At 39.0% G+C, this 14186-nt stretch overlaps 1 protein-coding gene across 2 annotated transcripts; it reads left to right on the plus strand.

Annotated features, from left to right (window-relative positions):
• The first annotated feature begins 3147 nt into the window (after positions 1–3147).
• oxtra (oxytocin receptor a) lies at positions 3148–13527 on the plus strand. Of its 2 annotated transcripts, none has more exons than XM_031855441.1 (2): positions 3148–4664; positions 13179–13527. In XM_031855441.1, the coding sequence occupies exons 1-2, from the start codon at positions 3737–3739 to the stop codon at positions 13430–13432; spliced, it is 1182 nt and encodes a 393-aa protein (XP_031711301.1). In that variant the 5' UTR covers positions 3148–3736; the 3' UTR covers positions 13433–13527. The 2 variants fall into 2 exon arrangements, with proteins under 2 accessions (XP_031711301.1, XP_031711394.1); XM_031855534.1 differs by lacking the exon at positions 13179–13527 and adding an exon at positions 7452–11920.
• Positions 13528–14186: the final 659 nt, after the last annotated feature.

The raw sequence follows: 14186 nt of genomic DNA on the forward strand, positions 1-14186 counted from the left end.
GGGGGGGGGGGGGGGGGGGGGGGGGGGGGGGGGGGGGGGGGGGGTAGATGGGCTGTCCAGGTTTCCATGAAGAAAAGAGAAAACAGGGTAAATGTTAATTTATTATTATAATAGTGCATGTGATCACCAGCAAAGCACAGCAAAGTTGTCAGTGTTTAAAATAAGTGTTTTGCTATTGCTACTGTCCGTGCAATGTCCAAAACTGTTAATTAATTTAACACCTAATATCGTTATCACAGCAGCTGTCCCAGTCCTATATCAGCTGGATGACTGGATAAACAACAAACATCCGTCAACGCATAATAGCTTTTCCTAAACTGGGACGTATGCCTTGTAGGCATTGGTTGCGACGAAGAGGAAGTTTTCCATCATGTCTTTTGTATTTTAAAGGTGCTAAGTTTGAAATTCAGAGCATAAAAGAAGTAAAGTAGTGCAACTCCAGCAGAGAATACATGGCGGATATATGTATAGCACAATAACAGCAATAGAATATTGTTACAGTGATATCAGTAAAATGATGCAATGTAAAATAGAGTTGTGAGTTGAGGTTACATATCCACCTGAGACCACAAGGCTGTATGATGTTCACTGGAGTCATATTGAATTATAAAATGACATCTCTGCAGACTCAATTTTCCATCTTCTGCCTCATCACTCTGAGCTGGGCCTGACATTATATTAATCCCCTTCAATATTTTTGAAGATTTTCTCAGGCCATGTCTTTAATATCAAACCTTTTCATTTTTTCCATGTGTAATCTTTCTTACTTTCACTCTATTTCCATGACAGCTTACACTCACCACAAAGAACCCGGACTTCTCTCAGCCTTGTCATCTTAATTTGTTCTCATCATGGAAAAAAGAAGCTCTCTACCATACTCCCCCCTACTTTGGCATTCAAGTTTACTAGGCTTCTACTGCCGCAGCCTTCTGTCCTTTAAATCCATCATCGGAAAACTTCAAGTCAGACCTCATGCTGTTTACCCGTTCACCTGAATTCTCAATGCCTCAATCAGCAGTCCTTTATTTGGACTTTGTAACTTTTTTGATGACCCCATTAATTAGATTTGTAAATCGCACCCTAATCTGACACTATACCTGTGTCCGGTTTCAGAGGCTCCTCCTCCCCAAATGAGAGACTCTGTGATCCCCACAGAGATCAATACTGAGTCTTCAGGTGTTCCTCATCCACTCCTAAAATCACGCACTTTTAGGTCTATCGCCAGGAATTTGCCCTTACAGATTTGTAATGATGGAAATTGGCAAATTGTGTACCAGATTAATCATAAATACCAATATATTCTCTTCAGTTACTGTATGTATTTACCAGTGACTCACCACCTCAGCTTGAATACTTGCTAAACATGCATGGTCACCTAATAATTGTGGACTTTGCGAGTTGATGGAGAACATCACGTATTCCATTAATTAATGTAGCAGCATACCGTGCATTGTGGGATACTTAGGGCTGCAAAGTAAACATTGCACAGGTTGTGCGCTCCAAAGTCAGACTGTACAGTATTTGTCGGCTACATTAAGGAATCCTTGAAATGCGACAGACCTTGCCAAGTTGTTATGACATTTAGTCTAGGACTGCAGACAATAACATCTCGCACGTTGTGTACATCTTCCATCATATACGCACTACACACTAACTTAGGAAGTCCAAACTCCTAACACAAAGATGACTTGACTTCAGTCTTACCATACGATCAAATGGTCCCAGTGAACCTTCTCTGACAAAGCCCCATTAAAGCTTTGCAGCACTGATTGTCCAAACCAAAACACATCACTTTATTCCACATCTACGACTTCCACAAAATGGACTCATCAATCAAATATGTATTTACCGCTGAGCGGTAGCAATGTTCTGTCTTTCCAATTTTCAGTGCTGACTTTGTTTCATTGATGTGATTGCATTTGTTATTTTGTTGTTATTGTTGTTTTCATACTATCTCCAGATTCATTTCTCACATGCTGGCTCATTTCATTTGGTTCACCAAAAATACAAGTGAGGGAGTGAGGTTACTAAATGTTTTCCATCCAAATTCACAAGTCACATCGTTAGATTTAATGGATCATTATGATTCTTTTTTTCTTGTCTGTTTAATTTCTAGTCAGTGCTAAATCTTCAGTTTTTATGTCACTGTTTTTAAATTCCAGTAGATCTGCAATTTTTCCGAAACCCAAAGCCACAAAAAGGGGGAGCAACTCTCTGGCGTGGGTAGAGAAGGACCAGAGGCCTTTTCCCACAGGGTTGGCAGCTGCTGAGAATTGAAAGAGCTGCACAGTAGCAGACAAATCTCACTTTTCAGTACTTCTGACTGTTTGTATTGGTGTCACTGTGTTTAATAAATCATGTAATCCAGCATTTTCTTGAATTTTCAACAAAATGTGTTAAAAGATCAGTGTTTTCATATTGTTCAAATTCTTGAGTAATTGTGGTAAATCATCAATTAAGTACTAATATTAATGATAAATGATAATCACCTTAATTTTAGTCCCCGAAATCCAATGCAGCTTGGTAACACACATGGGAAGAAGGAAGAAATATGTGTTCAGGGGGGAATCGCTGGAATGTAGCACGTGGACATTAACATGGGCGTTGCGCAACATGGCCATTATAATTTAACAGCGTATGTTTGTTTTTTCCCCATGTCTGTAACAGGTAATTGTTACATTGTCACTTTTTGTTTTTTTCTTTACAATAACCAGATGACCATCAGTCCAATATAATAACTATTTTGAACTGAATCTTCGGTACATCATCAAGGTTTCCCCAAAGCTTAAAGCAACCCAGTCAAATCCTGGTTTAGTATAACGGTTAGCAAATCTTCTTAGTCTTTTTTGTTCTCATTTAATGCAATGAAAGAGAAACCATGTTTGCATCAAGCACCTCCCTCACAAAATATTTTCAATAATGATATTTCCCTGTGACCTTAAATATTTAGCTCTGGGTATTGCCTCTCAGTGGGAGGTTATGAATTAGCATTTGTCTATTAAATAGCTGTTTACTTATCGAACACTAAGCATTATGTGGGGTTCATGATCTGAAGAGGGTTGTGGCTCCGAGCTGCAGAGCATGACTGGGTGGGTACTAATGAATGGCTCACATCGCTCCCTTGTGGCGGTGATGGGTAAGACTGTTTCCTGTTCTCACTGAACCGGGGACAGATATAACAAGGGCTTGAGTGCTGTAGAGCTGGCCATTCCCCTTCTTACCAGTGATGATGTTGGAGCTTTCAATTTCTGCTGCATTTTTTCTCGCAATATTTACATTTTTGGAGTTTCATTTTGATTTTTAAAGTAGATATAGCCTATAGATTTTTTTTTCTCTCGACCGTAACCCTGCTAAATCCTCGGATTCTGGTTTTGGAGAATTTTCCCAGGTGTCCTACTCATTTTAGACCATAGTTTTTTTTCCTGTTTTGAAAGTCCACATTGTAGATTTCTGCATCTTAACTCTACTTTCTTTGGCGCCAACATTTTTGTCACATATTTCATATTACAGGTGGAAATATTTTCAAGCGTCTTGAGTTTTTAGAAAGCTTGGGAGATTGATGTTCAAGAAGTCCTTGTTTATCACTTAACACGTTCTGAGCCTCATCATAGCTCACCCTTCGTCTTGACACCTGTGAGGACACAAGGAAGACTTTTTCACTTAAGACCCTGTGACTGTTTCAGCGATTGCATGATTGCACAAACCTGACGCATCTGCAGAGGACACGACTGCGGCAATGGAGAGTACTTCAAATGAAAGTGACTTTTGGCAATTTAACGAATCCTGGCGGAACTCAAGTGTCGTTAACGGCACCGGTTGGTTGAATCAGACAAACCCTCTTAAGCGGAATGAAGAAGTGGCGAAGGTGGAGGTGGCCGTTCTCGCACTGGTGCTGTTTCTGGCGCTGACGGGGAACCTGTGCGTCCTGCTGGCCATCCACACCACCAAGCACAGTCAGTCTCGCATGTATTACTTCATGAAGCACCTGAGCATCGCCGATCTAGTTGTGGCGATATTTCAAGTTCTCCCTCAACTTATCTGGGACATTACATTTCGGTTCTATGGACCAGACATTTTGTGCAGGTTGGTGAAATACCTACAGATCGTCGGAATGTTCGCCTCCACGTACATGTTAGTATTGATGTCTGTAGACAGGTGTTTGGCAATTTGTCAGCCACTTCGTTCGTTGCACAGGAGAAAAGACCGTTTCTATGTCATATGTTCCTGGGTCCTGAGCCTGATCTTCAGCATCCCGCAGATGTTCATTTTCTCCCTGATCGAGGTTGGCTCGGCCGGATCAAGAGTGTATGACTGCTGGGGCGACTTCGTGAAGCCTTGGGGAGCCAAAGCTTACATCACATGGATCAGTCTCACTATATATATCATTCCAGTGGCGACACTGAGCATTTGCTACGGGTTGATAAGCTTCAAAATATGGCAAAACTTTAAACTGAAAACTAGGCGCGAGCAGTGTATAAGCCTGACGCCCAAAACCTCCAAATGCAACACACTGGCCCGCGTGAGCAGCGTTAAGCTCATCTCCAAGGCGAAGATAACTACAGTGAAAATGACTTTTGTGATCGTCGTGGCTTATATCGTCTGCTGGACCCCCTTTTTCTCTGTTCAGATGTGGTCTGCGTGGGATCCAGCAGCGCCCCGTGAGGGTAGGTTGCATTTTAAAGTTGAATATTGTACCGAGTACGATTGAAACACTTACAAACCCATCATTTTCCATTATTTTGCACATTTGTCGTATGTTGCCACGTGGAAATGAATGGATATTTGATTGTCGCATCCCTCCAGCTGTGCGCATCAGTGCTCTTTACGCACGAGGATGCCATGGTTTGCTTATCAAGTTGGAGCAAACTAAGACAACAAAAACACCTGTTTAAGATTAATTTATTGTGTTTTACTCATTGAGGTGGGTCTGGCACAGGGGTTATGGCTGACTCAGAGCTGGGTCCTGTTGTTTGGGTAAATGTAACGCTGCCCGAGTGCGGTAGGCTACGGATGACGGAGTTTAGTGACTGGGCTGAAGCTCTGACCGATCGCTGACTATTTCAAAAGTCTGTTAAAATCACAAGTGCTTGGACTTGCTTATACGACCGTGTATGTGACATTTTACTATTACTGACATTTATCAATTTCAATGGAAAAAATAAATAATATTAAAATAATAATCGGTCTTACTCATAACGAGTTACTTGTCAATCTAATGTTCTGATGCAGTTTGTTTACATCAGGAATGCAGGAAAACAGACCGATATTTAGTTTTTCTAATATGTCAAATGCTTAGATGATCTATAATGGTACGTTCGGTGTGTGGTAAGAAAAACAGTCATATGGCCTTTAAAGTGCAAATTCTGTACACAGAATTTTCCTCTGACATCACGCTGCAGAGACCGACTGACGGCTAATCATTAATCAAATTAGTGTGCGCCAACACGGGCCAAGCAGCTTTTATTTGCGCCTGTAGGGCACGTTGAAGTGCGTCGTTGACATTTAGCCACAATAGGACAATAAGCAGCCATCTAATGTATGTGGTCCCTCTATCCATCGATCTGCTTCATAAAGGCCACACCCATATAACAACAGAACGTTTAATATGCCAACTCAACTTCACATTTGTAATGTGCCTCTGTGTTCCTTCCATGATTTAATTACATTAGATAGAGTAAGTGAAAAGCACAATTCAAGTAGCATTGTTGAAAGTAAATATGTGTTTGATATGAAAGGGGCTTTAATTAGTCTATGTGATTTAAGGGCATTTGTGAACTGGAAAAGTGAAGAGTAAATTGAATTAGAGCTATTAATATGAAGACTGGAGAATAATATGTCTGCATTTCCTCAAAGACGATACAAATGTAGTTTTCCAAGCGTTTTCCATCCCTTATAACTTTACTGCTTTAGTATTTCCTCACACAAAAATAAAGAAGAGAAACATCTTCTGCAAAAACAGACTAAAATTAAATAAACACAGCTAAAATAAGACACTGCAGAGTGCAGACGCCGGTGTTTCAGTCCTTGGGTATTTCGTTTTTTCCCCCGGCTGACTGATTGTGCGTTACTGTCATTCTCCTCAAGCTGCATTTTTCACACAAGCTATTTACACTTTGGAGTTAAACAGTTACTGTCATCCTGTTCTTCAACACTGAGGATGTATATTTGGCTCTGATGCTGCGCCTCAAAGTTATATTCCAAGTTACAGTTGCCAGAAAAAGAGTAACAAAAGGGCTCGAGCCTGTGAATGAAAAATAGAGTGATTAATTCATTTTCTGTTGCAGAGCATTGCTCAGTACAGGGAGGAGGCTGATGGCTGTCCTCCACGTGAACAGTGCCCAGAAAGGTCAGAATTGGCAGTGACACGTGACAGTGTTTGTGTACAAAAGATAGGCTGGAGTGTCACCTGTGTGTGCGCAGATAAAGTGTCCATTAGAGCCAAGATCCCACAGCTTAGATAGAAAGGCTTACTATGGAAAGAACCTATACATTGCAAACATGTGTTTCAGGCACTCATGATTTAAACAAACGAGTTTCAGAAAACACCGGATTATTAAGTATAATTTTGTGGTTGTAGTTAATGTTGTCAATTTGGAAGAGACACCAGGTTGTAATAATGCGTTTTAAATTTTGAGTTGTGGTGCAAATGAATCAGGGTCTGTACCTTTAAAACAGTTTGTGTTGTAGTAAAAAAAAAAATAGCAGCCAGTAAGGAACATACTGAACAAACGCAATATTCATTATTAATGGGAAATCATTGCCTATGAGGTAGCCTGCTGACTTATAGCAAATATTTAGTTAGCAGCTAATCTCAAACAAAGATTGTGCTGTTACATAATATTACATATTACATAATAATACATATAATCACCTTTTTTATTCTACTATGTATCCATAACATGTTGTATGAAACTTGAGTAAAACAAAACATTGTGAGAGGACTAAAGTCAAGGTTGTTTTTCCATGGTGCAGAAAAAAAGTGCATTGTTTCAGCATATTTGTGAATGATTGGCGCCATTATGGAAAATTAAAAAAATCTATTAAAGACATATTTTCAATTTTCACCGTCAAACAAGTTGACATTTCAACAAAAGAGAAGGATTACTACTTAAAGTTCGCTGTCTGATTTTGTAGGGCCACTCTCAGTAGAAACAGGAAGTACAAGTAGCATGCAGACTCCCACTGTTTCTCCACCCTGGTGCCCCATTAACAAAGTAATTATGTCTTCTTCAGTAAATGGTTCGGTAATTCCATGAGACAATCAAAACATAATGCATCGTTTTTTCCAAGTTCATATAGTTTGACATTTTGGAAAATATGGTTATTGGCTTTTCGGTCAAGATTTAGATGAGAATGTATATATGTATATATGACTTTTTTGCATCTCTCTTAATGTGCTTACACAGAAATAAAAACAGCATCATGTGTTCCACCTCATTTGCTCTCCACAGTGACTGTTTACCTTCATGCAACCAAACCGTTCAAACATGATAGGTCCACACTATGAGGCCAACAGAAACAAGAACGCTTCCGATGCTGAGATGAAACGAAACACAACGAGATGAAACGAGATGGGTGTTGCACAAGCCAATGTAAACCCTATACTATAAAGTGCTCTTTGACCATGTGAAATTATTTAAACTGATCTGCACTTTGATGTCTTGTAATAACCCTGGAATTATAATCTTTTTTAAAACTATTTGAGATAGCTATAGAATCATGCTCACTTGCATTGGGCGCAAACCTGCCTCTATAGTGTAATAAGTCCCTCAGTGGTGCATTAATAGTATATTTAAGTTCAGCCATGAGATGCTCCTATGAATAGCCTATAAATGATTTAATGAGCAAAGGTGTCGGTGCACTGCATGAACAAGTCTCATTGATTAATTTGTTCCATGACAGCAAGCTAGACTTTTCAGTATGGCACCAGGGGTCAAGATATGGTTCTACAGTCACTTTGAAAGAGAATAATCTTATTCAGATATCAGTTTGTCAGAAAGGCTGTTTAATAAAATCCCAAAATTGAGAAGGAAGTGGAAGAGAGGCCAGGTAGGATGGGCTTTTGTTTTCTCTTTGAATCAAATGGAAACATTTACGTAAGTTATGGCCTCAGATGTTCAGACACTAGCTGTAAAAATATTGCAGTCTTTTAAAAATATCGCCAATAACATAAATCTTGTCTGTGTCTGTAATAAGGTTGGTCTGCCTTGGAAAATTTATTGGTTTACCAAAACAGTTTGCATGCATTTTCTTGTGATTATTCTAGTTTGAGGTACGTAAACCCTAAATGAGAAAAATGCAAATAAGTAGGTGGTCAAGTATGTGTGTGTTTCTGCCATTCAACATTTTAACTTTTATTTTCTGTCTTCTGAAAACACACATCGTTCTGAATGTTTTTTCACTTGGTGGACACTACAGCCTTCCCTGCAGATTCAACTTTTAGCAATGTTATAGATGTTATAAAGCAGGTTGGCCTGGATGAACATCAAAATGTATTCACGTTGTTGTTGTTGAGCAACAATTACATTGGAATTGATGCATATCTGTGATTCTGTTCAGGGTGCATGTTTCCCATCTGTTTCCCGTCTCAATTCAAGGAGGCGGGTCTGACATTATCAGGTTCGGCCAAAAGTGATGTTGCTATTGTTTTCCACATCATCCACTGTTGCTTCCATCCGCACCACTGCAAGAACATCAGGAGAATGCATTTGCTGATTACAATTATAGGCTCAACACACGCAGAAATAATGTTGCTTTAGAGGTGCTGGTAGGCATGTTTTTGAAGTTTGTAGGGAGCAAGGCTTGCTGTTTCCCACTGCTGTTTGAGCGTCATGCAGCACAGCTGTGAGTGCTTATTGATGCTACCTTTTTTCTTTAACCATGACCTAAATCTCTTGCAAACTTTAGCTAAGCAGTTTTAGTTAACCAAACCAATGAGCTGGCAGAATATAAGAGTAATGTTTAGTTTATTTTTGAAACCACTGATAAACAGCTTTTTTCACCTTTTAACCTTTTGTTGTTTTAAAGTAGAGAAACTTGTAATCTGATAGAAAATATATAAATATATAAAATAGCAGATTCTTGAAAAAACGAGTCCAGTATAGACCCAACACACAACATAAATTGCATTGTTCATCATCTGATATATTGAATTTTTTTCTGTTCTTCAAATTGCAACTAATGAACCTGCAAGCGCTGCAAGGTGACACTGCAATAAAATGGGCTAAAAATATTTGTAATGATGGTAACTTAGGAAAATATAAAAGTTACGTCCAGTCAGAAAGAGTAATATAACGTTACAATCATGGGATATTACTTACCCTAACGTTACCTGTTACACACGTTAAACCATGTCACTAAAAATCTCAACCTGACTAAAAGTCAGACAACGTGCATAGCAGGACATGTAAAAAATGCTATCACTATAATATCAGTCTACAAGTTAACTCCGTTACCAATTTCGGCGACACCCAAAGTATTTCTGTGTCTCCATTTCAGAGTAACTGTGGTCTGTAATTAGTGTCCGTTTGAATAAAGTGCCTTTTAACGTCACCTTAACACTATAGCCTTGTTCGTGAAACAGTCCGTCGCCTAATTTGAATTACTGACTCGTTTTAATTAGTAATATGTGGGATGTTGGCTAATGGAAAAAATAGCTAACTAGCTAAAGTTAGTTGATAATTATTACAACAAGTGCAAGTTGGCTGGCTAGCTGACTGGACAAAAATGTTTGCAACGTTGGACTTATTGGATTTGACAATCAATGTCTCGATAATGGTGTGACACGATATCAACTGCACTCATAAAACATGTGCATACACTGATAACGGGAAGATGAGAACAGATGTAACTTTAGCCATTACAATCACGTTACAATCCAGGCTGCAGGTTGCTCTGAGTTAAGATGGCCGACAGCAGTCCGGTGTCACTTCCGCTTCTGAACGATTCCATTTCCCGAAATGTATATATAAACCAATATTATACATTTTAACGAATTGAATCTTGCTTGTTTCATAGTGTGCTATTTACAAACCATATTCATATGTTTTAACTGATTCAATTTAATTGTTTTCAAAATTAACAGATTCGTGCTGATTTTAAGGAATTTGAATAAATATATTTTTTTAAATTAAATCAAATTAAATAGATGAAAATACTTAATAATAAACTATGCCTTGATTTTGAGTGTAGGAGCAAGGACAACAAAGCTGGACAGATAAAGGTTAAAAAAATAGACAGGACTGTTATGTACACAAGTAGTAAAAAAGTTTTAAAAAAATAGTGTTAATATAAATATCATGTAAATAAGAAGCACAAATGACCAACAATATAATATGAAATAACACACCTATATATAAGTCAAGCATTCTGTAAGTTGTAAACAATACAAATAGTGCAAATAAATTACTACTGAATGGATTTACATAGGCTGGATAATTATGTAAATGTATGTATGGTCAAGTGTTCATTTTAAAAGTTGATATAGTTCTGAGGTTACCGATTCCTCGCATCATATTTACTGTAGAGATGTGGGAATGGTATCAATCTTATTTACTAACTCTCATCAAAAAAGCCATACGCATATTTCCCTAATATTGTAAACTATTCCTTTATCCAAAATAGGACCAGTGGTGTAGCACACCCACTGTGTAAGAATGTCCTCATTGAACCAATTAGTGTAAGTTTTAAAGCATGAACAAAGAGCCATTGCTTGATTTACTGTAAAGGACCCTGTAGTGTTCACTTATAGGAAGTTTACCCTTTTTTGCACGGCATTAGGCTTATCAATATGATTTTTGGAAACGTCAATGACGCCTTCCTCTTAGCTTTGTGACATCAGTGGCATCTGTGATTTCATATTAAAGAGCCAAACAGATTTCATTATGTAAAGGACAGAAACATTTTAAGGTCAAACCCTGACTCAGATTCCAAAGAATCTGTGAACACAAACATCTCCTCCTGCTGAGCCTGGTGACCTCGGATGCTGATTCACACTCTGTGTGTTATCGATTAGCATTAAGTACTTGACGGACACAAAGCCTAGTGTTCAATCTCCAAGTGTTACTTTTCAGTGTCTATACAGTGAGAAAAGGTAGGCACTGTCATACGTCCAGAAAGCCCTCTCAAATACAATGAAAAAGAGATTACTGTAAAGCTTGTTTACCTTCAGGGAACAAGAATCAGTGTTCTCGTTAATGACTTGCTGAAGAGTCTTTCGGGGCATCAGCTCTGACAGTCAGACAGATGTACCACCCATGGGGATGATCATTCAGATGCTGCCTTTGCATTTGATGTGTGATTCTTAATTCTAAAGACACCGTAAGCTAATTCAGTTAAGACCTTTGCCTGATAGTTCCACTTATTATTCAAATTACATCCAGGCTCTGCTCTCATCTGTCCTGATAAGATTGCTTGATAACTACCAGTTGGTCTTTTGCAGCATCTCCAAAGAAGCGTATATTCCTCCATCCATGCCAGCAGCATTATAGTCTATATAGAGCAGGTTGATCCATGGCTCACTATGTTTCTTGTACAATTGTGTAATAGCCAGTAAATTAACACGCTTCGTGGTTGCAGAGTTTGTAGAATGTTTTAGAAATTGTCATTTTATTGTTTGGTTTAAAATATAGTTTCTACATTTTTCTGCCATTTTCATTTGTATACATTTGAAAGATTACAACGCAGCGCTTACCCAAAGGTAGATTATAAAGCATATGACACGATAGTAAAAGGGTAATTGAATGATCTGCACTCATTTGAACTCAAGTTTTCGTCTCAAGAATCGTTAAAAGCTGATGATCAATTCTTGTTAGTCATGCGTGTGACTTTCTTGCCCTTACAGAGATCATTTACGCTGAGCAATTTAGTTCGAGCTCAGGGACTGTCATTAGAGAAAACTTGAGAATAGCAGGAGCACAGACCGATTAGCAATCAGTAGGAAGAGGTTAACTAAGTGAAACAAGCCAATTACATGAATTCAAACCTCGTTTGCCAAATGTCAGTTGGATAGTAGAGTTGACGAGCAAAAATGTCATCCACCGTGCCACAGTAGGTTGCCTATAACCCCGATGATGTGTGAGGAACATTTCTGCCTCTCCCATTTTGACCTTGAAAATGCTTTTGCAGGAATTTGCTTTGTTTTAGAATATCAGGGCTTTAAAGAGGTTTATTTCTATCCCTAGAGCTACAAGTATTATGAAACACTTTCCTCCCTCGATCTCTGATTTGAAAGACTGAGAATCCCTCCAGCTATAATCAGTATATTTAGTTATAACTTACAATTTCACTGATTCTACATTGGCAGAAAATGGCAAATTGGGAAAGGAAACAAGACTATACCAGTCTACAGCCATGCCAGCTGCTCTGTGAGGCTGGAGTCTACTGCATGTGAGCATGCTGAACTGACTTCAGCATGCTGATATTTAGCAAGTAATGTTGCATGTTAACCATCATACTTCAGACAGTGAGAGTTCAGAAAGGAGTCGGCACACTGAGAGTCAGTTCCCTGTATCTGTGTCATGGGTTTCGTCACTGCCCCGCCCCTTTAGCGAGTTAACAGCAGCTCCTGAGGCCTATCGATTATGACCGATTCTTTCATCGGGTAGCTTGTATTGTGTCCTTTTTGTTATAGACCATATTTGCTTTAGAGTATGCTAACATTTGCTAATTACATCTAAACACAAAGCTGAGGCTGATGGTAAAATTAGCTATCATTATTAATTTTTCACATTTTTGGTCATAAACCAAAGTACTGGACAATTTGAAGTTATGACCCTTTTTCTAGATTAAAAGTAGGGAACTACCAAAATTGCCACAATTCATCCTTATGGCGGGCATGCATTTCCAAATTTTTAAGCCATCGCTCAAAAGCTGTCGTGATATTTCGCTCAACCTCATGGCTGTGCTAGATGGAAAGTCAGGTAATCGCCAAAGTTATTGAGGTTCATTCTTTGGAGTGCATGGATATCTCTTCCAAAATGTATGGCAATCCATTTAATATTTTGAGGTATTGCAGTATGGACTATAGTGGTATACCGACCGATCATCCAACTTTACCATCACTACAACCACGTCTCGATCATGGATAAACGTTGTAAATCTGGTTTAAAAAAACAAAAAAACTGGTGACTCATGATAAGAACAACAGCACAGTAACTTTCCTCTCTCATCTCCTGCAGCTATGCCTTTCATCATCTCCATGCTGCTGGCCAGCCTCAACAGCTGCTGTAACCCCTGGATCTACATGTGCTTCGCTGGGCATCTGTTCCAGGATCTTAGGCAGAGCTTTCTGTGCTGTTCCGCTCGCTATCTCAAGTCATCCCAGTGCAGCTGTGAGCGTGACTTTGACTCCAGTCACAAGAGCAACTCCTCAACCTTTGCCATTAAAAGCACCAGCAGTCAGAGGAGCATCACGCAGACTTCCACCACATAAGCACCCGTCCTCCCTTGCCTTCTCTTTCTCGAGCTGCCCACCCTGCCTTTCACCAATGCAGTCGCCCATAAAATATCCAGCAGTTCAACTCCTTCAGTTACCTCTCGCCCCATGGATATGTAATTGTTAACTAGAAAGATGTACAGAATATAATTAAATGTGTGATATTTTATTCTTGAGGATGGACCAAGCTGAGCAATCACCTGAATCTTTTTGTTTTTTACATTATTCTTGTTTGAGATGTACAGTATATATATTTACATATTTGCAGTGCATAGAAAGTCAAGAAAAGCTAATATTTTTTAAACACTTTCAACCGTGGCTAACTTCATTACTGATTCAGTTGTTGTCACCAGCAAAGCTGGATCCTGTTTGTCCGTGTTATGATGAAATTGCTGACTGGTTATATAATGTGTACCATATTGTTCACATTCTTAAATTTGCGATGAATTGCATATATGTAAACTGTTATTGAGATATTGTTAGATGTGAGATGTCATGGCTGTCCCTGGTAAAGATTTTTTTAAATGCTTGAAAATAAAAATAAAGAGCAAAAGCAGCACAGATGGACTGACGTCCCTATTATTTACAGCTAGCTGATGCTCATTAGAGCTCCTATTGCCTCCCGAAAGCCTTGGCAAGGTTGCTGGGAAAGTTCCAGAGGGATGTTTGTCTGCGGTAAATCAATAACGTCACTGAGTTCCTGCAAAATTCTGGCAGCACATTGAAACTTTGAACTTCCTGTTCAGCCTCG

This window comes from Anarrhichthys ocellatus, unplaced genomic scaffold (genome assembly GCF_004355925.1).
Source record: "Anarrhichthys ocellatus isolate YVR2014 unplaced genomic scaffold, GSC_Weel_1.0 scaffold1, whole genome shotgun sequence".
NCBI lineage: Eukaryota > Metazoa > Chordata > Actinopteri > Perciformes > Anarhichadidae > Anarrhichthys > Anarrhichthys ocellatus.